General features: G+C 37.0%; 1 protein-coding gene across 4 annotated transcripts in view; it reads right to left on the reverse strand.

Moving 5' to 3' along the window:
- Window positions 1-27,844, reverse strand: part of VPS13D (vacuolar protein sorting 13 homolog D) — a 324,514-nt gene that overhangs the window by 128,871 nt on the left and 167,799 nt on the right. For all 4 annotated transcript variants that reach the window (XM_074306229.1, XM_074306230.1, XM_074306228.1 and 1 more), the window contains 5 exons: window positions 17,585-17,734; window positions 16,562-16,658; window positions 14,214-14,362; window positions 8,572-8,706; window positions 7,225-7,392 (listed from right to left, as the gene is read on the reverse strand). In XM_074306229.1, coding sequence (XP_074162330.1) covers window positions 7,225-7,392; window positions 8,572-8,706; window positions 14,214-14,362; window positions 16,562-16,658; window positions 17,585-17,734 — 699 coding nt within the window. The remainder of the gene's footprint in view (window positions 1-7,224; window positions 7,393-8,571; window positions 8,707-14,213; window positions 14,363-16,561; window positions 16,659-17,584; window positions 17,735-27,844) is intronic.

Here is a 27,844-nt window from a genome sequence, read left to right on the forward strand (position 1 = left end):
CATTCCTCCTGCTTTAAGAGACAAGAGTGTTTTTTTACAATAACTATCCGTTGGGGTGAATAAAATAAAAAGCAGAAGAGAGAATAGAACTTTAGTGTTTCTCATAGTAAAGCAATTTGCCCTGGAGTACAATATATTTTTTTTTTAAAAAAGAATGTCAGGGATGGAAAGAAAGGAGAATAGAAGCTGAAAAAGGTGAAGGCAAAATCTCAGGATATTTGTTTTTCTCTAGGAGTAACTTTATCCCCACAAATAATGACGCTACCACATAAGATATTACAGGCTCTAGAATCAGAAGGGGATTTAGAGATTACCTAATTCAATTCTTTACAGAGCAAGCTTTAGGACAGGAGATAAATGGAGAGCAGGGAGAACAGCATTTGCCTAAGGTCACACAAGTGTTACCCAGCAGAGCCAGTATCTGAACCCGTGTCCTCTGATTACAAATTCCACGGTTCTTTGATTTTACTGTGATGTGACTATAAAGTCTGTGTGTTGCCCTTGGGAATTCTCCTTAAGATCAGGGCACTCAGCATCATGGGAATTATTTCAAATTGTAGATGCAACTTCTTGCTGTAATTCTTTGGTTTTGGTGTTCTTTTGCTATTTGACTTTATGCTAGTTTTTGGCTTCTTTAAAATCTTCCTCAATTAACTAGCCTCCCTCGTTGGACTCCTTGTGAGCAGCTAGACTCAAAGAAGGTTGTTGAACTTTCACTGATAGAAGTGACCTCTTCACCATTCCCACAAATAACCATGATCTGCCGAGGCCTTTGATGAAATGCCTGTTCGATGTTTTGAACGTTTATTTCTAAGCAAAGGATCTCAGGGAAAGGCTGATTGTTGCTTTAGGATTCAGGGTTATCAGGTCTAAGAGGAGAGCAGAGAATGTTCTAATGCCAAGAATTTGACTCACTTCTCTACATGTGGCAACCGAAGGAGCCTCCATGTGGACAGAGTGGAATTCCCTCAGGTACCTATATTTAGGATCAAAGCACTTTTTAAAATACAAAACCTAGAGTCTCCAAGGAATATAAACTACAAAACTATCTGAAGTGAACTTTATTTAACCTACAGCCTGGTGCCAACTCAAATATGCTGCAACCTCTGAATCTGAAAGCCAGCATTTACCTAGAGTAACTCACAGATACATGGAAAAGCTATTATGGGGATAATCAGCCAAACTATAAAATGGAGCAGTCATAAAATGACAAAAACAGACACAACTCATAAATTGCCTTTTTTCCCTTCAGAATTCATGCAAGCACTCCCTTTGTGTGTTCTTTCAAACAAAGATAAAACTTTTGCCTTAAATAAACAGGGTGCATTGATGTCTATTTAAGCCATATAAATATATTGTCTTTAAAACAAATGTGATCTTAAACAAAAGGCAGATGGTCCAACAAACAATGTAATGTGAGGAGAATTAGAACCCTAGCCAGTTCCAGCCAAGACATCTCTGGCTGTTGATCACTAGGCAGAGAGCACCAGGGGTCCATGGACTTTGGTATGAACCATCAGCCTGGCCTGGTTTTAGTGTCCTAGGTGAGCACAGCCAGGGGAAAGTTTTGGGGTGGGCAGGGAGACATCAGCACATAGTCTCTCTGTCCAGGGACTGATGGAATCTGGAAGAAAAACAGTCTCATGAAATGGCTGCATTTTCTAGTGAACTGTCTGGCCAATCTGAATTCCATCCTCCCCAGACTAACAAATTTGAACATGGCTCCTATTTCACTTCAGGGTATTTTTCTGAAAGCTACCAAAGTACATTTTAAAGTCAGGTGGTGATTATTTAAAAAAAAAATAAAATAAAATAAAAATAAAACTTAGGGGTACCAGCAGAACTTCTTGAGTCTCTGCTGAGCAGAATGGCGCCAGAATCAGCCCAAGCCTTGGAAGCAGTGTGGGGGCTTCTGGAGCTTGGAGGACTTCAGGGGCACAAGCCGAGAGTCCTGGCTCGGCCACACAGGAACAGGCAGGGTGGGTCCTTCGCTTTTTCCAGCCTAAGCTTGTCTGTCTGAAAGAAGAGACAGCCTTTAGTCCCTTTCAGCACTAACAATCTGACTCAGAAGATCTGGGCTCACGCCTGTACTCTGTACCTCTGGACAGTTCAGCCATCTTGGTTATTTCATCTGTAAAATGGGGGGTTAATGAGTGCTCTGCCCTGCCAAAGGGCTGGAATAAGGATAAAATAAAATAGTGAATGGGAATGGGTTTTGAAAGAGTATAAAGTGTTACTGAATAGAAGGTATTGTTTTCTTTTCTAGGGAAAAAATGAGTGGAAGATCAAGGAGGATGCACAGTATACTCAAGTAAGAGGAGTTGGGTTCGAATCCTGCCTGTGGCTTGATTGGTGTGGCTTTGGATAAGTCATTTAACTCATTCCAGCATGGAATAAGGTGTTTAACTAAGATGGCCTTAGAAGGTCCCTTCTAGCTCTAGAGTTATAGGATCCCATGAGGAAGCAGAGATTTCTTCCAAAATTCTTGGAACTTCCAAAATTCATGGATCCTGCTCAGCCCTCTCCCTGGTAGGGAAGGGAGCCACCTCAGTAGGCCTGGGATTCCAAGCTGATCAGAGATAATCCATAATCCAGTCATGGGGAGAGGAAATGACTGGGCTTTCCAAGTTGCGGAAGGTCGTCTGTGCAGCCCCTTAACGCTCCCTAACTCTCTCCATCATTATTCTTTACATGACTCTCCAGGGGGCCACACAACAAATACCGCCTGGCTTAGGGACTAGATTGCACATCCTGCCGTGGGCACTGCCTGGCTACGCGGCTCTGGGCAAGTCACTCATCTCAGGTCTGTTGTTCGTAAAACAGGGATCGTCCCTGGAGCATCCACTTCACAGGGCTGGGGCAGGCATCCAATGACATAATGTTGGGAAGTTATAAACCTTAAAATGTAAATGTCAAGTAGGTTTTTTGTTCAAAACTTGTTACTTCATTGGAATATTCCATTGTTAACTATTCACCTATGATGTCCCACAGGCCCTGTGCTTGAGCTCAGAAACATCAAAGACGTACATGAAATAAATAGCCCCTGTCCTCAAAAAGCTTACATTCTATTAAGAATACACACCTCCATACATCCAAAGGACTTTTCTCAATCCTCATTCTCCTTGACCTCCTTTGACACTGTCCATCACCTTCTTGACACTTGCTTCTCTCCAGTTTAAGAGTCCCTCTGTCCTGATTCTCCCCTCCCACTTCTGTCTCCTTCATTGGATCCTCCTCCATATTGCCCTCTAATGCTAATAGCTTTCTGCTAATATCCTCAAATCTATATATCCAGACCTCTCCTCTGCTATTACCAATCTCACAGCTTCAGTTATCTTTCAGACATCTCAAACTGGATATCTGGTAGATAGTTTAAACTTAATCTGTCCAGAGTGAAATTCATTATCTTTCCTCCTAAACCCTCCTCTCTTTCTACTTTCCCCATTACTACAACCTTCCCAGTCTCTCAACCCCCAATTTAGGGGTCATCTTGGACTCCTCACTTTTTCCCAAAGCCAGGCTGTTGCTAAGGCTTATTAACTTCACCTCTGCAGCATTTCTTCAACACACTCCCTCTTCTCTGACTGCATCACTCTGGTGATCTCTTATCTTGTGGACAGTTGCCTCAGCATGCTACTGGGTCTGGCTGCCTCCAGGCAGAGAGAGTGGTACCCCAGAAACCCAAAAGGAGCTTATTCAAAAAGGGAAAGTCATTAACTAAGTGAGGAAAGTCTCTTTGATCAATGCAAAGGGACAATTAATTACTCTGGAAGTTCTTGGTCCTGGGAGAGGCTAACTGACTTGCCCAAAATCCCAGGGCAAGTCTGTGTCAAAGGCCCAATCCAGGTCTTCCTAATTCAGAGGCTTCATCCACTACAACATTCTGTCTCCCCAAATGTCAGTCACAGCAGTCATCATCATCATCATCATCATCATCATCATCATCATCATCATCATCATCATCACCACCACCACCCTCACTGTTGTCATTGTCCTTCTCCTTTTCCTCCTCCCCCTCCTCCTTATCCTCATCTCCATTTAACAGATGATAAAACTGAGACTAAAGAAGTTACAGATACACAATCAAGAAATGGAAAAGATTGTGTCCCAACTTGAGACTGCTACCTGGGTTCCAGTGATTACTCTGTATTCCCAACCCACATTCATATCTGTGATTTTACTGATGGGGAAAACTCTTAGCATGGAGTTTATATGAAACAATGTCTCATTTATTACTAAACCAGCAGTTCCCAAACTTTTTGGATTCAGAATCCTTTGATACTCTTAAAAGGTACTGAGGATCCCAAAGACCTCTTATTTATATGAATTACACATATAAATATCTGTTGTATTGGGAATTTTAGTATTATTATGAAAAGTTTTGACCTTGAATGCCCTCTGAAAAGGTCTTAAGCATCCCCCAGGATCCCTAGACCACACTTTGAGAACCACAACACCAGATGATAGTTGGGAGCTGAATGAGAGATGATTCCTTAAGGTTCAGCTGTAGCTCCAACATTATATGATTTCCTGACTCACTGGGTCCTGCCATCCTCTTCTGATTTCTTTCTTTAATCACTAGCGCTAAGTCCTCTTTAATGGAATATTTCCCATGGCCAGCATTTGATTATTGTGGTCGTTTGCACTTCCTTAAACTCCCTTTGTGTGCACAAAAAAGCAAACAAAAAACTACCCAAGAGCAACATTAAAGGTCTGACTCTAGCCCACAAAACAACAAGGAAATTTAGACCCTTTGGCCCACCACATGCATAATCATAGATGCCTCTAAACTTGTGTTGAGTCAACAGGCCCAGCTCTAAAGCTACCCTTTTCCATGTTAAGTGGTAATTGCAATTTTGCTTGCTTTCTTATTTTGAAGACTTCCTGGCTGATTTTTTATAACACATCTAGTTCCCTTTGTACCAAGATATAATTATCTCAATTCCTCAAAGTGGATAAGCTTATGACCCCAATCCTAACTAGTTTATCAAAGGCAAAATGATCAAAAAAAAAAAAAAAAAAAAAAAAAAAAAAAAAAAGGTTTAAACCACATGTTGAAAAAAAAGTAAATTGGCTTTTCTGTGTGACCCAAAGACCACCACACTCTAGAGTCCAGATACTGACCACATGAAGGAGTAAATTCCAAGAAGCAGAGGAGCCGATACACAGAAAACCTAAGCATTTCTAGAGAACTCAGACTGACTGGTGAAGCATTTTATAGCAATAAACTACGATATAAATGCCAAATCATACATTTCCTAGAAAAACAAACAAGACTGCCAATTAAATCTATTATCACTGCCACCCATACCTTGATAATGCTCTCTGGAAAATATGATAACATTCATGGGTCAGGCCCCAGCCCTGTGCCATTCTAAACCAAGATCAAAGACAGTTTTACTCCAATAACATTATAAATCAGTTTGCATTAGAAAGAGAGAATAAGACAAGCATTAATGAGATTTTTTACAGAGACATACTTTTGGGGTAGAATGAATAATAGTATCTATAAGAAACTGCATTGCACTGCTAGCCAAAAAAAAATCAAAGGAATTCTCAGGATCTGATAAAACCAGATTTTTGCATGATACTGAGATGTCATTCTCCCAATGCCTCTGACTCTCTTCCATTGTGAATTGGGTGTTGAGGGGATGAATAGTGAAAATTGATTGGATTTTTATTTCATAGATGGTCAATATTCCTGGTATTCCTAGACACTGAACAATAATGCAAATGTGAGAGAAATACAAATTAAGGACAAACCAAAGATAAATGGCCTAGTATTAGAGAACTCTTTGTCTTCTTTATGGTGTACAACTCACTTAGTCCTCACAATTACTTTATATATATATATATATATATATATACATATATACATATATACAAGGTTCAGTGGTCAAAAGGGAGAATTATTCTACAATTGTGTGTGGCAACAATCACCTGGACAATACCTATACCAAAATCTGTCCTAAGGATTATGGTTCAAATGGTAATGTGAAAATTAACCTAAGGAGGAGATAGAGACTAATTTGAGTTTTGAGCCCTTGTCTAATTTTAAGAACTTGTTCTCTCCAGTCTCCATCCTTCAGTCTCTTTCTGAAGATGAAGGGGATACTGTTTCCCCAAATAACCCATGAAAAATCTGTTAGATCAAAGTAGCCATGGTATCATAAAACTATTCAAAAACATTTGGTCCCCCAGGTCCACAGTCTGCTAGATGTCCTGTTCCCCTGCCTCCCAACTGTGGTCTGCTGGCTACGTCTCCATTTGAAGGGCTTTCTCTCAATCCCCTCCTCAAGCTTTATGGTGGCCCCTTATATAACAAACCAAGTTTCTGCCATGGAAATTGATTGTAAATCATCAGAGAAGAGAGTCAGAGATTTATATACAGAAGAAACCTTAGAAATCAACTATTTAAATCCTCTCATTATATAGATTGGGAAACTTATGCCCTAAGAAGAGACTTGCTCAACACCACACAAGTAGTAAATGGTAGAACATAAGTTTGAATTCAGGTTCTTTAAATATAACACTCTTTCTACTACACTAATGGCAAAAGGCCTGCTAATGACATGTTAACCTGAGATTAATCAGTCTTAGGTTACTGTGAAATGACTGGAGTTAAAGAAACATTATGTGAACATATTTCCACAACATTATAAAGAATAATTTCATAAGACCATACTACTTTTACATCTTGGCAGATGGGTTGAATCACCAGACTATGTTAAGCTTTGAAACAAATTCCCTATAATGAACAATACAGTACTATAAATGCTTTCTTTGGTCTCTGACAAGTAACAGGTTTTTTTTGTTTTGTTTTGTTTTTTTGTTTAAGAAAAGGACCCGATTACTGTTTGGATTGTCAATCAGAAGGGAACTGAGCTTTTAAAAGTTCTTCTGATATCATAAAGCAATTTTTTTCATTAACTCTATCTTACCCATGCACTGAATAGCTAATCCTTCCCTTCTCAAAATCAAATCCACCTAAGTTATCCACTTTATAGAAGGTATCATCACAAAAGACCTATTAGTTTAGAAAAGAAGAGGCACATGAATGACATCATTTATGTACAGCAGTTCTAATGTTCATAAGTTCTACTATTTACTGTAAAGGGGATTTCTAGTCATCAGTTTTAATTACTATGACAAAAGTATGGTATAATCAAATAATGTGATCCTAATAGATTCCTTTATAATGGCATTTTACCTCTGCTTTCTTACCTTGGCAGCCGAGTTTGATACTCCATGTGTCACATTTCGTATAAGGCCCCCGACATTTCCATACTTTATTAGTCCAGTAACACCTTCAGATACATCATTCAGAAGCCCCATAGGATTGCCAAGGAAATCAACTGACCCCAGTATCCTAGCAGCTTGACTAAGGAGTTCCTTTGGAATAATAATAGAGAAGAGAAATGTGATCAGCTTCTGGTTAGATTTATTAAGCTTGGTGTTCCTAAGCTAAAATATAAGAAAGGCAAAAATATTCTCTTATTCTTACAATATAAACATTGCTTTCAGGGATGAGAGGGCCTTCTCCTTCCAGGATTCCTGCTCTAACTAGTACCTTTCCCATATTCTCCCTATACATTCTTAGCATAGAGATGATTTTGAATTATTCTTTAAAGTCACTTATTAGAACAAAATCAGTTAGTACACGAGCCACACAGAACATGCTTAAAATTGTATGTCTGCACTCTATATGTCCTCAACCTCCATGTTTGAATCAATAGTAGTTATAAAGGAAGCAAAGGTAGGCAGAGAGCACTTTTCCTCCCCAAATGGTAGCTGAAAAGTCACAAATTTCACCACCATTTTAGGCTCTGACTCCCAATTCCATGAGATTTTGAATTTTACATTCCCACCCACTCACCCCCTGCCAGCCACAGTTCTCTGCTAATATCTGTTATTCAGCTCCCCCTATAGTTCAAAGGAAACATTATCAACTAGACAAGATACATGAAAAGAAAAAGGGAAATAAGTTGTACCAGAAAAGGCCAACAATGGGTTAGTTATCTTGTGACTGTGAGAGCTGACAAATTTAATATGATCCTTATCATCTGCTCACTGAGAACCTATGGCTTTGTGCTTATTTGGTCTTTTTGGTCTTAGAAAATAAAACCCAAGATGAAAAAGTACAACTTGGTTTTCATAGTGCCTGATTTTTAAATTAATGCCTAATCCTGGAGCCAAGGTCTTGGAGGGTTTTTTATGGGGGGGGGGCTACTTTCTCCTTCACATCCAGTGGAGTGGCCTTTTCTGCCAGGTAGAAGAACACATTATAAATACGGAACAATGACTAGCACAGAAGAAAGCACCCTCTGCCTTTGATACCATCACTCAAATGCTAGAGAAATCAACACTCAGAACTAGTAGAGGGTAAGCCACTTATAATGTTGATATTGGAAAAAGAAGGCAACCCTATTATTCTTCAAAATCAAATTCTGATGATCAATAAAGCCAGAAAGAGTGTGATTATATGCTATGATGGGCTTCTATTGAATTGCTTTGATAATAAGAGTCTCCAAACCATTAACAGCAAATATATTTCATATGTTCAGTACTCACCTCTTGGAAGTGTTTGAGAACATCATTAATGATAAACTCTTTAGTTTCATAAGGGTGAACTCTCGTAAATGGATCCAAGTTGATTACAGCATCTTCAAATCGAATGAGTGGAAAGCCCAAGGTGCTTTTCAGGGCCTGATTAAAAATAAGAAATGACTTCTTTTATCCACTGCCCTGATCTCTGCAGGGCTCTAATTATGATTCCCAGGAAGATCACATGCAGTATTGAATTAACACTAAAGAGAATCATAGCATTTCAAAGTTGGGAGGGACCTCAGTGATGTCCCCCTCACCCTGAAACAGAAATTCTCTCCACAACCCACCAACAAGTGCTTAGTATGTCTTTGCTAGAAGACATCTAGGTAAGAAGAACCCACCACCTGCTGGAGTACACTCCTGCCCTGTGAGATATCAGTAATTGTTTTTGTCTAAGTTTCTTGTGATACCTTTTGTCTTTGGATCACTTTCATTTCCCAAGATATCTTTTTCCTCTACTTCTTCAAGAGAGTCATCTCTCATAACTATAGATTTAAAAATGAGGAGGCAAAAGCAGCTCAGCACAATTCATATATCCACTATGGCCAAGATTGCACACAGCAGTACTCCATACTTGCATCTAAAGGTAGAAAGGAGCTGCAGTCTGCTACCTCTTATTTGGGGCCAAGTTTAATCATTCTGATTTCATGCAATTTATTATTATTTTGTTTGTTTCCTGCTCTTTACATTTACGCTGTTGCAGTTACCATGTTTTTCTGGTTTTGTTCCTCCCTCTATCTGCTCATATATCATTGTCTATATCTCCATATTCTGCATATTCACCATTTTCACATAGTAATACACTATTTCATTTACAAACCACAACCTGCCTAGTCAGACCCCAAATTGTTTCTAGTGCTTTGCTACTTACAGAAGTACTAGAAAGCTCTGACCACTAGCAAGCTTATCCTCTATTCTCCATATAGTTAAAAACTCAAGACAAAACCTTTTGGTTTTGGGCCTTAGGTTACCTCACCAAACTTGGCTCACCCTGACAGTATTCTTATAGAAAGAACCACGCTACAATTCTATTTTTGTCTTTATTTATCCCTTCCTGCTTCCATTGATTGTATGTGCTCACTACAAGCCTGTTAAGAGAAATCAAGTATTTATAGAAGACCTGTCTTTTTTTTTTAACTTCGCCTTTTGCTTCCCCTCTGAAATGTTTCTCTTTGTATCTTCATAAGTTCATTCCTGAAAACTTTCTATCCCTTTTGAGTGACTATTCATATCTTTGTGTCCTCAGTTTGCTGTGATGTCTGGTACATAGAAAGCATCTAATAAATGCTTGCTAATTGACTTCCCTCAAAAAAAAATTAGGTGATAGCATCTATTTTGTACCTTTTAGATTTATCAATGCCCCTTCCTTTTTATAGCACAGATATTTCCTAATTACTATTCACCCTAGCAGAATCCTCCCTTGTCATAAAAAACATTAAACAAAACCAACCTATACAGTGAAATCTGGTAGCTTATGTAACATTCAGTACCTGTTATTCCCTTCTATTCCCTAAGTTGATTTTCTAAGACTGAAATCTTTGAAATTGTCAAAGATTTTCTATATTTCTTATGATACTACCATGTGTCCATATTGAACACCAGAAGTGAGGAGTAGTCTACAGGTGTGACCAATCCAAGAGAACAGCAGATCTCCCTAACCCTCCAATTCAGTGCTCTACAGTTTTTGTTCTAAAAATCTGCCAGAGTAGAGGGGCAACTTCAGCAGAATTTTCTTAAAATCATCAAAAAGAATAAATTGGGCTCTATTGTATGCCAGACACTCTGCCAAGTACTAGATTCAGACACAGAAAACCAGAATGAAATAAGAAGTGCATGTTACATAGAAGGAAATACTAGGTATCCTGACACAAAGTAAATACAAGCTACTTTTGGAGGGGAGACTAGAAGAGCTGAGTGGGAGGGGGGATGATGGTAAAGGGCACACTGGTGCCTGAATCGAGTTTGAAAAGAAGCTGGAGAAGATGAGGAGCCCACATGATGGAAGCTGTCACACATGAGGCTGGAATACAGAATGGCACAGGGCACTTCTTCACATGTAATAAATCTGGAAAGATGGTTAGGGCCCAGTCTGCCTTGGCTGTAAGGGCTACATGGTAGTTTACATCAGCTCCTAGAAAGAGTCATGGAGTTTTCGGAGCAGGGGAGTCTCCTAATTAGATATATACCTTAGGATATTACTTTGGGTCATGAGTGCATAAATTTGAGGGGTGCCCCTAGGAGAAGGGGGAAGTGGACAGAGTTAGCAAAGTGTGGGGTACATCTGGTTACAGGGGGAGAGGCAAAGTGAGCAGGGGAAGATGAGGCCCCTACAAGTGTCATGGCTGACATGACATGTCATGTCACTGGGCAATGTGACAAAGAAGTCACTGGGCCCATGGAATCCTCTCCACTAATTACTAGAGCACCCCCCCCCCCTTCTTGTCAGGTGTCTGCCTACACGCTTCTGAATATAATGGGCAGTTTTATAAAAGCAAAGTTTTAAAACTGTGATGACAATCGAGCAACCTTTGGTCCTGATGTCCTCACTCTTGTCTCCCTAATTTCCAGAGCCCTTTTCTTCTCAAAGAACAGGAGAGGTTTTCCTCATTTTACAGTGAGGGAAACTGAGGCTTAATTTTCTTGCTCACAGTTAATACAAGTCAGCTGAAAGAGACAGGTCTTCGAACAAATCCAATTCTATTTTTGACTCTGATTGTTGGAGAATTATTTTTATCACAGGCAGGAAGTGAGATAAAGAATAACAGGCTAAAACATGAAAGTTATTTACTGTTGACTTCCTCAAACCAAACACTGGAAGAGGAAAGATATACAGTAAAGACTTATCCAAACACTCCAGTACTTCTTTGGTACTGTAAAAATTCTTGGACCATCAAAACACGTCCTTGCTATTTATAAACCTCCCGAGATTCTCTGGCTACCTCAAGGGCATAATCTGGCACTGTGGTCTCCCCCTTCCCACACGGTTAGAGGTGCTAGCATGCATCTCACTGGCACAAATTATTCCGCCACCTAGAGGTCACTCAAATTATAAACCTGGTCAATTCGAGAGCATGAGTGATGAGGAGAGAGATGTCTAAATAGGCCTTTTTATGCAGTAACCAATGACTAATCAAATACAGTAGTATACAAACCTGATGCTTATTTAAACAAGTAGCAGGCGGTTTCCTGTTATAAAACACTGGATGTTAAGAGAAAGCAGCTCTGTACATATAGGTTCCTAATAAAAATAAGAAGCTGTCTGTCTCCGACCTCCACAGAAATGAATGCTTGTAGAAGCCTTATAGAAACTTGATAGTTGGGAGGAGAAATACCTGCCCTAACGCCTTAAGATTTTGGATCATGAGCTGGGCCACCTCCTTCCCTTTCTTAGTTTATTCTGTGCTAAACAAAACTGTCTGGAATTCATTTTTTTAAAGGTTTATTTATGGTACATAGTGACTGTTTATGTGAAATGGGGTATTTGCCCATTTTCCTCTTGGGACAGTGTTTAAAACTGCAAGGATATTTCCCCCTTGCTCCCTCTGAAATACAATTAACAATGCTGGAACTTTTTTGTGAAAAATCTGGTTTTTATTTAGGAAAGGGAAGAAAAAAAAAGTTAAGGGTCTGAAATTTTCCAACAAATTATTTCAAGCCTTTGAGAAGACGCTTCTGAGCTTTTTAAATAGTGTCTTTGTTTAAAATTTCCCCATACCCCCTCCTTCTCACCAACCATTTAAAACTGGATTTTCTTCCAAACTACATTGCTCAATTAAAGCTCTTCTTTTGTAACTCCTCAGAATGGAGAAAGGCCTGTTATAAGCTTTTATAAGCTGGGAAACACCTTCTATTTTCAATATCTGTGAAAGCCTTTAAAGAGTCCCGGCCTCCTTTGGGCTTTTCAAAAGTAGTATAAACTGATGGAAAGTACTAAGAACTTTAGGTTCCAGGAGTAAATCTGCCATGGCCTAAATGTGGGAACTAAGATCAAGTTCCCTGACCTCTCCAGGTCTCAGTTTCTCCTTCTGTAAAATGGGAATCAAAGTAAACAAGAAATGTCAAAAGACTTTTGAGTTCTTCAGGAGATAATTCCTATATAATAAAACAATGAACCCAATGGCAGTGTAAATCTGTAGAGGTCTCCTCTCTGTGGTTGACAGCAACCCTCCTCTAGCCTAGAATAAGAGAATCAGAGTGATCACACCAAAGTCACGATTAACTTTTGGTCAGATCATAATGATTCCTCTTCAAGAACAGGATGAGATTTTCCTAAGGCTATTACAAAAAGTACATACTTTTAGCCATTACATAGTCATCTATAAAGAGCACTTTACTTTCTTAGGAAATCCTAACAAAATGATGTTACTATGTTCTAAATCACAAAATGAAATGAGGTCATTTTATTAGTCCTGAGGCCCAAGAAGCAAAAACTAAGACCCGGTGCAGTGGAGACTTCTAGATTACTTGAAGTTCTAAATCTCTCTATACTCAGTGTTTAGCCCTCTTCCTATACACACACACACACACACACACACACACACACACACACACACACACACACACACACACGTACATATATGCCTTATTATATGATCATCCTATTTAAAGTAGCTTCAAAATATTCCTTCAATATGGCTTGGTCCCTAAATGGGACATTTTATTTAAAAAATTTCCTGTCTATTGTACACATTTTAACATTTATATATAAAATTATAATGCACAAATAATCTTGAGGAAAAATTTTCTGCTAGAATAAGTGTCTGAGTTTCCTAGTAAGAGATTTTAAAAAACCAGGAAATGCCTGACATCAGTTTGCTGGGAGAATGCCGAGCGTTCTGGAGGGAATATACACTTTATCAAGCAAACTCATTCTGAAAGGTTACACAAGTCAAGTGCATACTTGTGGATGTTAGCAAGATAGTGGTTTTCCCATGGTTTTCCCCACTTCCATGTTCATCATAAGCATCCATGGGAAAACTGGAATAAACCAGACTAAGAAGCAGTGCACTAAGTCTTCAAAGGCACTGTGCTTTCTCAGATGGATGGGATAAGAATTAATGGGCTCTCTGGTTTGGGCTCTCCAGAACTGGGAACACTAAGTGCACACCCAAGGACTTCTACTCCTTGATGCAGATTGCCTAGGCAAGAGCACTGAATAAAAAAACAGATTTTTTAGTTTCACTCTTTTGCTCGAATTGTCTGTGTAATCTTAGACAAGATAATGTACTTCTCTGGGCCTTAGTCCCTTCATCTGTAAAATGAAACACAAATTAAATGATTTCCAAAAGTCCCTTCTGTTTTTTTTAAATTGTGATTCCATACACTCCCAAGGGCAGAAAGCAAAGTTATGTATTTCTTGGTTGAGATGAAGAAATTCTTTAAAATAAATGCTTTTTGATAATGAAAAAAACAAAGATGATACTTTGCTTGCTTCCTGATGTAGCTATCACCTGCAGAGTACCTACTTCCCATAAGAAAGACTACAAATATTTTCTGAAAAGGAAGATGCTAAGAAGACAAAGTAGAGAATTAATGTACATGTTTCTCCCATGAAAAAGTCTACTTTGAGAGTCATCCACACAGTTACCTTATGGATACTATCTTACCTTAAGATCTAAAGGCAGCTTGTTGGAGGTAAATACACTCAGTTTGATCTGAGGTAGACTGATTTTGAGATTTTCAAAGTAATATCGAGCTGGTGTCCCATCTTGTTCAGTAGTCTTTTCGTGGAGATTTTCATCATATTTTTCCACCTCTGGAAGAAAAAACAGAGCAGAACTAAAGTTAAAACCTATTGAGATAAGTGTACTCAAATTTACTGGAAAAAAATCTGCTAAAAAAAGAAAACTTCAAATTTAACCTATTAATGTAATATGAGATTCTGGATACCCTTCTTGTGCAACATCGCAAGACCCTGTAATGCCCTGTTGTGCAATATTTTCTTAGTTCAATCTCCTAACATGGGACTTCACACTACATGGCAATTAACTGACTTTGAAAAAAATTGCAAAAGTATTTAAAACTAGGGGTCACTAATTGTCCTCACTGGTAAGCTCTCTAAACTATCATCTTTTCATTAACCCAAATCTATTAAGTTTATCCACCAAAACAGTAAATTTATATATAAGGGGGAGGATCTCATTAATGAGACAATTTAGTAGGCCTCTTCTAGTAAAGTTAGTAAGTCAATAAACATTTATTAAGTATCTACTGTGTGCCAGGTACTGTGCTAATGTTGGGAGTACTAAAAGAGGCAAAAGACAGCCCCTGTTCTCAAGGAGCTCACAATCTAATAAGGGAGACAATATGGAAACAAATATTTAGCAAAAGCTCTATAAATATAAAAAGGATAAATAGGAAAGAATTTTTAAAAAATGGTGCTCAAATAAAGAAAGCTTGAGAAAGGCTTCTTTGTAGAAAATGGGATTTTAGTCAACACTTCAGGGAACCCAGGAGGCAGAAATGAAGAGGAAGAGTATTTCAGGTCTGGTGGATAGTCAGAGAAGAGACAATAGCTAGAGTTGGGAAATGGGCTGTCAAAGGGAACAGCAAGGAGACCAATGTCATTGCATCAAAGAAAACATGGAGGGACATAAAGCATAAGAAGACCAACTCACCCAGTTCTATCAAAGGAATGAAAAGGATTAGGAGGAATGCTCATTCAAATGTTGAATCCTGCTTGGAAATGCCCAGGAGACATATATAGCCCTGAGAAGCCATGAGGATCCAGTAAGGGAAAGGTTATGACCCAAAAAAACCCCCCAAAATTAGACCTAGCATACACAGCCCATGGGAAAACTTTTTCACACTGTAAAAGAAAAGCAGCTGAACTGCTAAATCTATTAAGTTTACCCTTCAAAAACAGCAAATTTATAAATGAAAAGCTGAACTGGAAGTAAAATTCTATGTGAAGGGACCAAAATGGAACAGATTAGCTGCAAGCAAGGCCTCAAGCTCAATCAATGCAAAAAAGGAATAGAATTCTATACATGGACAGGAAGCTTGCTCTTGATCCTCATTATGTTCAAGGCTACAATTCTGAGTCTGGGACAGAGCAGCAAAAATAGTTCCTCAATATCAAGTGTGTATATAGTCACACAAGTATGCACACACGGCCTGGGACAATTTTTTAATACAAGTCAATAAGCATCTATTAATTGCTTATATTGTAGGCACTATACTAAACAACCCACATATGACCCACTAAGCCTTAATCATTAAAACACTTCTCTAGGATCCATATCTGGTCTAATTTGAAGAAAGGCCATTGCTGAATTTCTTATGAACTGTATGTCTGTCTGCTCTTACAAGAGCTTTTTAAAACCAAGAGAAAAACCCAGTAAGTAATGCAGAAGGACAAATGTCCACTTCCTATATTCTATTATCCTGCTAGGTGTTTAGGCTCTATAAATGTCTTAGCTCTTTATTCTTGCCCAAAAAGAAAGTAAAATAACTAGAAAATTTAAAAATTACATTATAATACAAGGACATAGATGTCAGAAGTTAAGGGGTTGAAGCTAACCAAAAGTTTTCTCAGAAAGACTAAAAGAATTGCCCAGGGGAAAAACGCATAGGGCTCTGATTTCTAGACCTCACTCTATTTAACAAACAAAGGTTAGAAAACAAAGTGGTTTGCTAAATGACTAACATTATTTCTGTTATCCTAGATTAGAGGAATCAAGATGAAGACATAAAAGAGTAACATTAAAATTATTTTCCATAATCTAACCACAGGGTGTGCCTGTGGTGCCCTAATGGATTGCCTTCTGCTGCATTCAAAAGTTAGTCAGCGAATCATCATTTGTTACATGTCATAACAAGCTTCTGAGATCAGGATGAGAGGTAAGAAAGGAGGGACCAGAACGCCAGAAATGTCTCAATTTCATAGAGACACAAAAATGGGATGCCATTTTTGGAAAAATTCTTAGGCATTATTCAGGGCTTTATGTATTACCTGATTCTGCTTGGTCATAGCCGAAGAAACTTAACAGTTTAAGAAGTAGTTTTTCTTCAATTTGCACCGTGAACCTCTGAGCTGTGATCATCAGATGCTAGAGATAAACAAATCTTGATTTACAGTGTGAATAACAGAAGGGACATCCATCTGTACCATTATTAAGTCTCCAGTGACATGACACAGTTTCTTTATTCACATGATTTCAAAACCAGAGATAGGCTGCCAAATTGCTTCTGGCTCTTCTCTACTTAGCTACAATTAACCCCAAACTGCAGGTTTTTAATAAACAATTTGGCATCTGATTATTTAGTTCCTAGAGCATCTGGGTCTGATTACTTGGGGCTGAGGTTTCAGATGCATCATAGTTGATGGGACTTTAGAGCACTGCCTTCAGATGGATGGTAGCTAACATCAGGGTTAGTATCACTGACTTTGTGGGTTCAGGGCCCATTTGTGGGCTCAGTCTCAGAGGCACTACTGAAATGAAGAGCAGATGATTGGGATGCAAGCTTTCATTCTAATTCCCAGTGATGGGGATCTCCAATTTACCTCGACTTTCTGGTAGCAGTAGCTAGATCTGCACTAAAGGATCCCTCCAGTGCTTCACACAATGCTGAGCACATATTAATTAAACATTTAATAAATGATTGCTGGCTGATCTACAAACCCTCTATGTTACCCTCCTCCAGCCCTCATGATGACCATGGTGTCTGGGTAGTTCTCTATTTTTGGATCTATCTGGATCATGTCTGAACCTGATCAGGAGAGCTGAAGTTGTTTACTGAGGAAAACATGAGAAACTGAATTCATAGCCCTCATAAGGACTGTATTTCCTTCTGTTTTCTTATCAACCTTTAGAAGTAATTTAAGAACTTAAGGCATTTCAAGATGATGGCACTGTTACACGTTACATATAATTTAATAAGGCCATATCATTGCCATTAGTAATGTATATATGGCTTGAGATTCGGCTTCAAGAGAACATCAAAACATGTCACCTTCTGCCCAAGACAAGCTTACCTTGTAGATGTTAGTCAGGGAACTCTTACTAGGGAACTTGACTGCATTGACTTGTACAGCTGGGCCGATTTCAATGACTTCATTCTCATTACTCAGAGGGGTCACAAAAAGCATGAAGGGCTGTGTGGTACCAATGAGCTGATTGTCCACCTATCATAAAAAGAGACAATGAGAAACATTCTACTATAGAATGTTCATTCTATATTTCAGATCACACAATGTGCACATTAATTAAAAAGTAGTAATTGCTATTTTACACTCCACTCTCAATCAACAAGGAAAAAATTTTTTTTCCTTGAGCTCAAGTCAATTAAAAGCAGAGAATCAGTTATTTGGAACTGCTGGCAAATGGAAACAGCTTATAACCTAAATAGGTTGATCTAGGAATCTTCTTTTCTCCCAATATTGAGCATTAATTAAATGAGTGAGATTAGGAACCATGCTCCTTGGACATAGTTCCCTGATTACTTGTCAGTGCTAATACTGAAAGTATTGTATCTTTACTCTATCCTGAGTGGGCTAGCAATGTCATTGGATTCTCTGCAAAAAGAGGTGATTGTAACTTTTTATTTTGTATACCACGGCTATAAGGTATATGCAAGAATTGCTGATGTCCTCTCAAATTTATCGCAGCAGCAGAAACAGAATCATCACTGTTGAAGATGTGAAAAATTGATCTAAAACTTTAGAAATACTCTTGGAACCAGCAGATATCAATTCTCTGAGAAATATCAAAGGTCAATGACAGGTACATACATGTATATTACCAGATTCACGGAATAGAACTACAAGTAATGGAGCATATAAAAAGGTTAAGATCCAAGAAATGGAATCAAAAGACCCTGACTAGGCTTTCTACCCTTCCATATGAACTCAAACAGCATCAACAAGTAGCATAAAACAAATGGTTAAATCATTTAATATTTATTTGTGGAAAGAGAGGGGCTTACAAAGGCAATTCAAGATGAAGTCACTGCCACCATAAATTAATAATAATAATAATAATCCTTTGAATTCAGTTAACAAAAAAATTAGTTTTCTTCACTTGTCCTAGATTATCATATGTAAAAGATTCAAAGCAGATCAACACTTTGTTCTAGACCTTTTTGGATCTGGATTCCATAAAAAAAAAAAAATAAAAAAAAAAAAAAGATCAGAACAGGATAATCATCATCATGAAAGACTTTCCTACAGCAGACTGAAGTTGGTAGGATGTCTTCCATATATTATCTCCTTGGAACTTCCCAAATATTCTGTGAATTTGGTATTAAAGGTATTATTCTTCCCTATATTCCCTATTCCTAAAGAAACTAAGACTCAGGGCGGATAACTAATTTGTGATTCAAACCAGGATCCTCTTCTGTGTGAATCATGTTATTTAGCATGCCAGGCTGCTAAAGAGATTCACCTGCTTTAACAGTGTGTTTGTTTTTTTTTAAAACCAGTTCTACCTTACTTATTGACCACTTCTCATCCCTAAAGCAGGGAAATTCCTTTGGCCTGCCTTTCAAAGTCTTTATCCCCTTCTGCTCTGGCTTCTCTTCTCTATCTCTGCTATTTGGATTATAAACTACATTAGTTGTCAGTTACTGAAAAACTGATTTACAAATAAATCTAAATTCTATGTATCTTCTCAACCAGATAATATAGGAAGGGCTCTGCTTTCTATTTCTTTCATACCATCCTGCTACATTTAGAGACATAGCAAAATCTGAAGATACACTTCAGAGTGAATTCAAAAAAACTACATTTTCCTAGGACTGATAGTACTCAAGAGAGAAACCTTGTAGTGAAATAATGCAAACAATGTTTTCCCCTGGAGTTAATTTTTTTAGGATCTGTGGAGATTTGCTGCTTTTCTATATTTAAATATCTATTTTAAAAAGAAGGAACATTGAACAATAACTCCCTTTATCATTCCCCTCTACTTTTATGGATATATGGATACTCCTTCCACTGATGCAAATCATGTCCCAAAGTGATTTTGCTCATTTTCTGCCAAAATCAATTTAACACATTAGATACCTTGCCAGAGTTCTTTCAATATTTCACTATTAACCTAAGGTAGTTAAGCTCTGCTTTTCCTCACTTTTGTCATATACCTAATCTATCCTTTTGCATATCCCCTGATCATGCTTATTCTTATGTACAAATAATCAGAGGTAATATACTTTAACCTACTTACATTCACCAAGGATATTTCTAGTACTCTTTAGGTGACACAGATTACGTACAATTCTGACTCACTTGATATCACTGTCATGTAACATCACCAGCTAAGGATTGGTGGGCATCAGTAGCAAGAAATAGCTTAGAATCATTTAAGTTGCTGTGATGTATTCCCCCCCAAAAAATTAACTGAAACACTCCTTTATATCCAATTCTGGAGCCAGTTTTTTTGTCTCCTTGAAGCACTTGTCCACTACACAGGTACCACTTGAAGTACTTGTCCATTACATAGGTACCAAGGACTAATTGAATGAGTTGCCCATCTAGCTGCAAGTCATCATCTGTACAATATGGATTCTTTATCCTTTTGGTTTTTCCCTTTGTATTTTGTTAAGATTATCTCTCTTTTGATTACTTCTGTGTAGATGTGGCTTTGTGTAATTAGTACAGCGTCATCTAACAGAAAGAACTCAAGAACCTCACCATCTTTTGAAAATACTTCTATGGGCAAGACATCTCGGTAACTCAATTAATGTTAACTAGACAAAATTCTCCCTCTAGTCACATTTATATTGGAATCATGCATTGTCTTAATCTACATGTTTTTGGGGAGTGGTGTATAGAACCTTAGGACCCATAGAACCTCATATTTTATAGAGGGGCTTTTTGATAATTTCTACAGCACTGACTACTGCTAATTGCCTTCTTATCCTGAACCATCTCTTCCTCTGGACTATGACACTCATCTCTCCTGGTTTTCCTCTTACCTGATAGACTGCTCCTTCTCAATCTCCTTTGCTAGACCACGGTGAATAAGGCCCAAGTTTGAATCCTGCTTCAAATATTCACCAGCCACAAAACCAAGACTTTTATTTAACATCTTTGAGCATCCCAATGTTCATTTCTAAAATGGCCATATGTAAGCACCTGACTCACAGGATGTGGTGAATATAAAATAAAATAATATATGTGAAATACTTTATAAATCTTAAAGCACTAAGTAAATGTTAGCTATTATCATTATGATATATGGGGTAACTGTTGGCCCCTCTTGAATCACTGCCCTCTTGTGGCAGAGGGCTTTGAGTAGCTCAATGAAATTATGAACTACGTCATGCAGGATTATCCAAAATGGACAGGACATAAAGGAAAGTTCTGACAAAAGATGATCCACTGGAGAAGGAAAAGGCTCCACTCCACTCCAATATCTTTGCCAAGAAAACCCCATGGACAATTATTAAAATGATAAAAAAGATGACTCAGAAGATGAACCTCTTGAATCAGAAGGTATCTACCATACCTTCTGAAAGAGAGAAGGACAACTGCAAGTAGCTCCAATACTAATAAAGTAGCCAAGCCAAAAGGGAACTCAACTATGGATGTGTCTGATGATGAAAAAAAGTATGATGCTGAAAAGATCAATATAGCCTAGGAAGTTGGAACATAGACTCTATGAACCAAAGTAAGCTGGATACAGACAAATACGAGATGTAAAGATTAAATATCAACATTTTAGGTTTTAGTGAAACTTGAATGGATGGGAATGAGTGAATATAATTCAGGTGATCACTACATATGGTACTGTGGGCAAGAATACATTAGAAGAAATGAATGGAGTAGCCCTCATAGCCAAAACATTGAGAAAAGCAATCCTGGGGTCTAATCTCAAAAATGCCAGTCAAATCCAAAGCAAACAGTTCTATGAATACCTACAACATCTTCTAGAAATAACACCCAAAAAAGGTATTATTCATTCATCATAGGGGATTGGAATGCTAAAGAAAGAAGTCAAAAGATAATTGGAATAACAGGAAAGTATTTGACTTTGGCGTGCAAAATCAAATACAGCAGACACCAACAGAGTTTTATCAAGATAATTTGATAGTCATAATAAACAATCCCCCCCCCCAGGCAATTGGGGTTAAGTGACCTGCCCAGGGTCAGCTAGGAAGTGTTAAGTGTCTGAGACCAGATTTGAATTCAGGTCCTCCTGATTTCAGGGCTGGTGCTCTATCCACTGAGCCACCTACTTGCCCCACAAACAATCTTTTACAACAACCCCCCCCCCAAAGAGACTCTACACATGGATATCACCAGAAGTTCAATATCAAAATCAGACTGATTATATACTGTGCAACCAAAAGTAGAGAAGTTCTCTACATAGTCACTAAAAACAAGACCTGGAGCTAATTAAGGCTCAGATCTTAAGCCTCTTATTGCAAAATTCAGGTTTAAATTAAAGGAAGTAGAAAGTTTGATCTAAATAATTTCCCACATGAAGTGAAAGTGATGAATATACTTAAGGGGTTAGATCTGGTAGACAGAGTGCCTGAAGAAATATGCATAGATTTGTGCCATATTGTATAGAAAGGAGGCAGCAACAAAAAGCATTCCAAAGTAAAAAAAGAGCAAGAAAGCAAAATGGCTGCCTGATAAGGCTTTACAAATGGCTGAGGAAAGAAGGAAAGGGAAAGATAAACCCAACTGCATGCAGAATTGCAAAGAATTGCAAACAAACATAAGGAGGTTTCCTTAAATGAGCAATTCAAAGAAATAGAAGAAAACAATAGAAAAGACAAGGGAGTTATTCAAGAAAATTAGAGATATCAAGGGAATGTTTCATACAAAAATGGGTATGACTAAAAAGACAAAAATGGTAGGTATTTAATGGAAGCAGAAGAGAGTAAGGAGAGGTGGCAAGAATGTACAAAACTATATATATAGTTTTAAGATCTTATATATAAGAAAGATCTTAACCTTACTGATTACCACGATGGCAAAGTTAGTGATCTAGAAGAGTCAGATATTCTGGATAATGAAGTCAAGCAATGCCTTAAAAAGCATTGCTTACAATACTAGTGGAAATGAGAGAATTTCAGCTGAGCTATTTAAAATACTAAAATAATAATAATAATAATAAATCTATTAAAGTGCTCCACTTAATATGCCAGTAAATTTGTAAAACTCAACAGTGGCTAGGGGATTGGGAAAAGATCAGTTTACATCCCAGTTCTAAAGAAGGACAATGCCAAGGCAGATTCAAATTGCTGAACAATTGCATACATTTCACAAGCCAGTAAGATTATGCTTAAGATTCTGTAATTTAGTTTTCAGCAATATGTAAACTAAGAATTACCAGAAGAGAGAAATGAAAGAAGGAAAGCTGCAGAAGAACTAGAGACCAAATTGCCAACATTTCCTGGAATGAAGAAAGTAAGGGAATTCCAGAAAAACATCTACTACTTCTTCATTGACTGCACTAAAGCCTTTGGTTGTGTGGATCACAACAAAATGTGTTAAGTCCTCAAAAAGAGGGGAGTACCAGTCATCTTACATATCTTACTAGAGAGACTAGTATGCAGGCTAAGAAGTCATAATTAAAACTGAACATGGAACAACCGACTGGTTTAAGATTAGAAAAGGAGAACAATAAAGCTATATATTGTCACTTTAACTTCTATGCAGAATATATCATGCAAACTGCCAAAATAGATGAGTCCAAAGCTAGAATTAAGATTATTCCCATATTACAAATCCAATCCTAGTTTCTCTCCTATGCTCCAGTCTCACATTTCCAATTGTCTATTGGAGATCTGAAATGTCTCATAGACATCCTGAACTGAATGTCCAAAGAAAAATTCATTATCATTACCTCCAAACTGTTATTGAAACTTCTCTATGACTGATTTTTTTATTTTAAAAAGTCAAATCTGTTACTTATTTTTAGCATTCTTTTTTGAAGTTTGAATTCTAAATTTTCTCTCTTCTTCCCCCTCCACCCATTTAGATGGAATATGGTATCAATTATGCATTTGAAATCATACAAAACATATTTTAATATTAGTCATTTTGCAAAAATGGTAAAGTAAAAAAATTATACTTTAATGTCTACTTGGAAACATCAGTTCTCTCTGGAAGTAGATAGCACTTTTTATCCCGAATCTTTTGGAATTATCTTGAATCATTGTATTGCTAAGAACAGCTAAATTTTTCACAGTTGATCATTACAATATTGCCATTATTATATATAATGTTCTCTTAGTTCTGCTCACTTAATTTTACATCAGTTCATCTAAGTCTTTTCAGGCTTTTCTGAAACCACCCCTCATATAATTTCTTATAACATGGTAGTATTCTAGCACAATCATATGCCACAACTTTTTCAACCATTACCCAATTGATGGGGCTCCCCTTTAAGAATTTATAATTCTTTACCACTATAGAAAAAGCTACTATAAATATTTTTGTACAAATAGGTCTTTTCCTTTTTTCTTGTAATCTCCTTGGACAAATGTGGTAGTGGTATTGCTGAGTTAAAGGGTATGCATAGTTTCATAGATCTTTGGGCACAATTCCAAATTGTTCTCCAGAATGGCTGGACCAATTCACAACTCCATTAATAATGCATCAGTGCTCATTTTTCCACATCTTCTCCAGCATGTCATTTTTCTTTTCTATCATTTTAGTCAATCATATAATTATGAGGTGGTAACTCTTGAATTGTTTTAACTTGCACTTCTTTAATCATTATTGATTTAGGGCATTCTTCATATGACTACAGATTAATTTCTTCTGAAAACTGCCTTTTTACAATCTCTATCAACTGGGAAATGGCTTGTATGTTTATAAATTTGACTCAGTTCTTTAATTCGAGAAATGAGGCATTTATAAGAGAAAGTAATGTTGAAAAATTTTTCCCAGAGAAGACAGGGGGCAGATTTGGGAAGGCAGTAGATAGAAGCAATACACTTTTGAGGAGGATCAGGATGAAATAAGAGAGGAGAAACTGGGTGATAAAACATTCCCTCTGATCCAACAATATCATCACTAAGTCTGTATCCCAAATAAATAAATAAATAAATAGGTAAATAGATAAAAAGGACAAAGGACCTATTTGTTCAATAATACATATAGCAGCTTTTTTTTTTTTTTTTTGGTAGTGGCAAAGAAATGTAAATTCTTTGAGGGGATGTGCATCATCTGGGGAATAGCTAAATAAGTTGTGATAAATGATTTTGATAGAAGAAGATTTTGCTCTATGAAAAGCAGGATGCTTTTGGAAAAACCTGGAAAGAGCTACATAAACTGAAACAAAGTAAAGTGAGCATTGTACACAAAGTAAAGAAGAACATTGTACACAATTTTTTAAAAGGGTTAGCTAAATTAAATTGTTTCTAAGTTCTTTTTAGTATCCTTATTATGTAGACTATTTTGTAAAGTAACTAAATTTTTCTAAAGAAATGGTGATAACGAAAGTCAATATCCTTCTTCATTCAAAGTCCACTTCCTAGTCTTTAGACAGCTTATCTTCATAGGCTGCACTGAAGCTACTATATTTCCATGCCATGTATCATCATCATCATCATCATCATCATCATCATCATCATCATCATCATCCTTTTCTGCTAATTTGGCATTGATTTTTACTTCTGTCCATAAATAAAGTGATTGTACTTTAGGTTAGGCAGTAGACAGAGCACTGAGCCAGGAGTCAGGAAGACTCACCTTCCTGAATTCAAATCTGGTCTCCAACATCTCTTAAACATTTAAAAGTCACATCATTCTGTTTCCCTCAGTTTCCTCATTTGTAAAATGAGCTAGAGAAGGAAATGGCAAATCATTCCAGTATTTTTGCCAAGAAAATTCTAAACTATTAAAAAAAATTGCCAAAAAAATGTCCAAATACAAAATATTGGACAAGACTGAAAATGACTGAACACCACCACAAATAGATGATTTTGAAAGAAATTCTCTATATGTATTTTTAAAATATGTTCTTATTAATGTTTTCTGTATCTTAAATCACCACTAAATATCCCTCTCCCTCTCCATCGCAGAGAGCTACTCCATACAACAATTAGTATTTTGGAGTGAGTAAATCAGCACAACTAATTGATACACTGAAAAAGTTTTAAAAAAGATGTAATATGTATAGTTACCTATGAACCATCAATATCCATGAAGAGATGGATTGGGGGTGCTTTTCATATTAGAATTCCCTATATAGTTATGATTTATTATTGTTAAAAATACAATTTCATTTGTTTTGTGATGTTGCTTGGCACTTGCCTCAACCATTATTTTTGGTCTGTCTAAATTTTGTCTAATTTCTAAAGAAAATATTGATGCTATACTGATAAGAAGCTTCCAAGTATAAGTACAAGCCTTTGGTTCTTGTTTCAACTTCCTAACTAGATTATAATGTCCTTCTGGATAAGGTCATTATCATCTATTTCCTTTGTTCCTCCCTCAAAGCACGGAAGACCATTCTAACTGGGTCCAATTATTTCCTATGATTTGTGGTACATATCAGATAATGAAAGTTAATCATCAAATATTTTATCATCCAGAATCATCCCTTTCCCCCCAACATTTAACTTATTTTTAATGGGAATCATAGTTAAGCTATTCTTTGTTTTTGTTTTTTTGTTTTGTTTTTAAATTAATGAAGAGCAAATGGCTCCATGGATTTCCCAAAGTTAGTTGTTTTTTTTAATGAACAAAGACAAAGAAATAGCATAAGTACAAAATATTAATTTGGATCTGATGTCAAAATAAAAAAGAAGAGATTAGTTTGAATCTTTTTCTAGAACAAAAGATAAAAGCAAAAAAGTTTGAAAAAGGTTTTCAGCACTGATAAGACAGATTAAATAATATGACATGAAAGGGACTGGAAATTCCACCTTTCAAAGGGATATACCATACAGGGCTAATAAGAATGCAGACCTTCCACTTTGGGATGGGAACACAGTGTCTTTGCATCATTGTTTTCTGAACTATCTATCAGGTATTCATTTCATTTAGCTCATTTCAATCTAAAGGGAGAGTGGGGAGAATAGGGAGAGGAAGAGAATGTTCCAGTATGATTTTACAGTGAGGTACAGAGCCGTTTATTTCTTTTAAATCAGAGAATAATTGAGAACTTGAGGGATTATTCAATCCATTCCCGTCTCAAAGCAGACCATAACATGAATCATCTCCGCTAGGTGACAAGATACTTTCTTTTTAAAGCCAAGAGCAGAATTTCCTTTGGTCACACATTCTAGGATTTCATCCTCCTACTGACCCCCTATCCATCCTGCTGACATTCTGACTACTTTTATTCTCGTCACAAAGATAGAGAATGATCAGACAAGTTTTTATTATCCATCCATTTTTTAAAATTTAAATTTAATTAAAAAAAAGCTTTCTACAGTATTTTATTTTCCAAATACATGAAAAGGTAATTTTTGACAATAGTTTTTGCAAAACTTGAAATTCCAAATTTTTCTCCCTCTCCCCAAGACAGCAAATAATCTGATATAAGTTAAAAACGTACAATTCTTTTAACCACATATTTCCATATCTGTCATGTTGTGCAAGAAAAATCAGACCAAAAGAGAAAAAAAACATGAGAAAGAAAAATACAAACAAACAAAAAGTAAATGTTCTCTTGGTTTTACTCAGTATCAGTTCATGTAAATCTTTCCAGGCTTTTTTGAAATTACATTGTTCATCATTTCTTATAGAATAATAATATTCCTTTACATCCATATTATCATAACTTTATTCAGCCATACCCCCATGGGTATCCACTCAGTTTCTAGTTCCTTGCCACTACAAAAAGAGCTACTACAAACATTTTTGCAGATGTGGGTCTTTTCCTCTTTTTCATGATCTCTTTGGGACACAAACCCAGTAGTGACACTGCTGGATCAAAGAATATGCAGTTTGCTAGCCCTTTGGACATCATTCCATATTGTTCTCCAGAATGATTGGATCATTTCACAATTCCACTAACAATGCTTTAGTGTCTTAGCTTTCTCACATCCCTTCCAACATTTATCATCTTTTCCTATCATTTTAACCAATTTGAGAGGTGGGAAAATTGCTTGCTTCTTGGGGAGAGGGGAGTCAAGGAATGGAGAGGAAAAATGAATGTTGAAAACTATCTTTACATATATTTGGAAAAATAAAATACTGTTAAGAAAAAATTTTTCCTTTTTGTATAAAAATGAGTGTGATGAATAACAATTACATATGATTCCATGACAGAATCAGCTACATCCAGAAAAGGAACATTGGGTAATTGTTAGGTTCTTACTAAGTGCT

Source organism: Sminthopsis crassicaudata, chromosome 3, assembly GCF_048593235.1.
Source record: "Sminthopsis crassicaudata isolate SCR6 chromosome 3, ASM4859323v1, whole genome shotgun sequence".
In the NCBI taxonomy this organism is placed as follows: domain Eukaryota; kingdom Metazoa; phylum Chordata; class Mammalia; order Dasyuromorphia; family Dasyuridae; genus Sminthopsis; species Sminthopsis crassicaudata.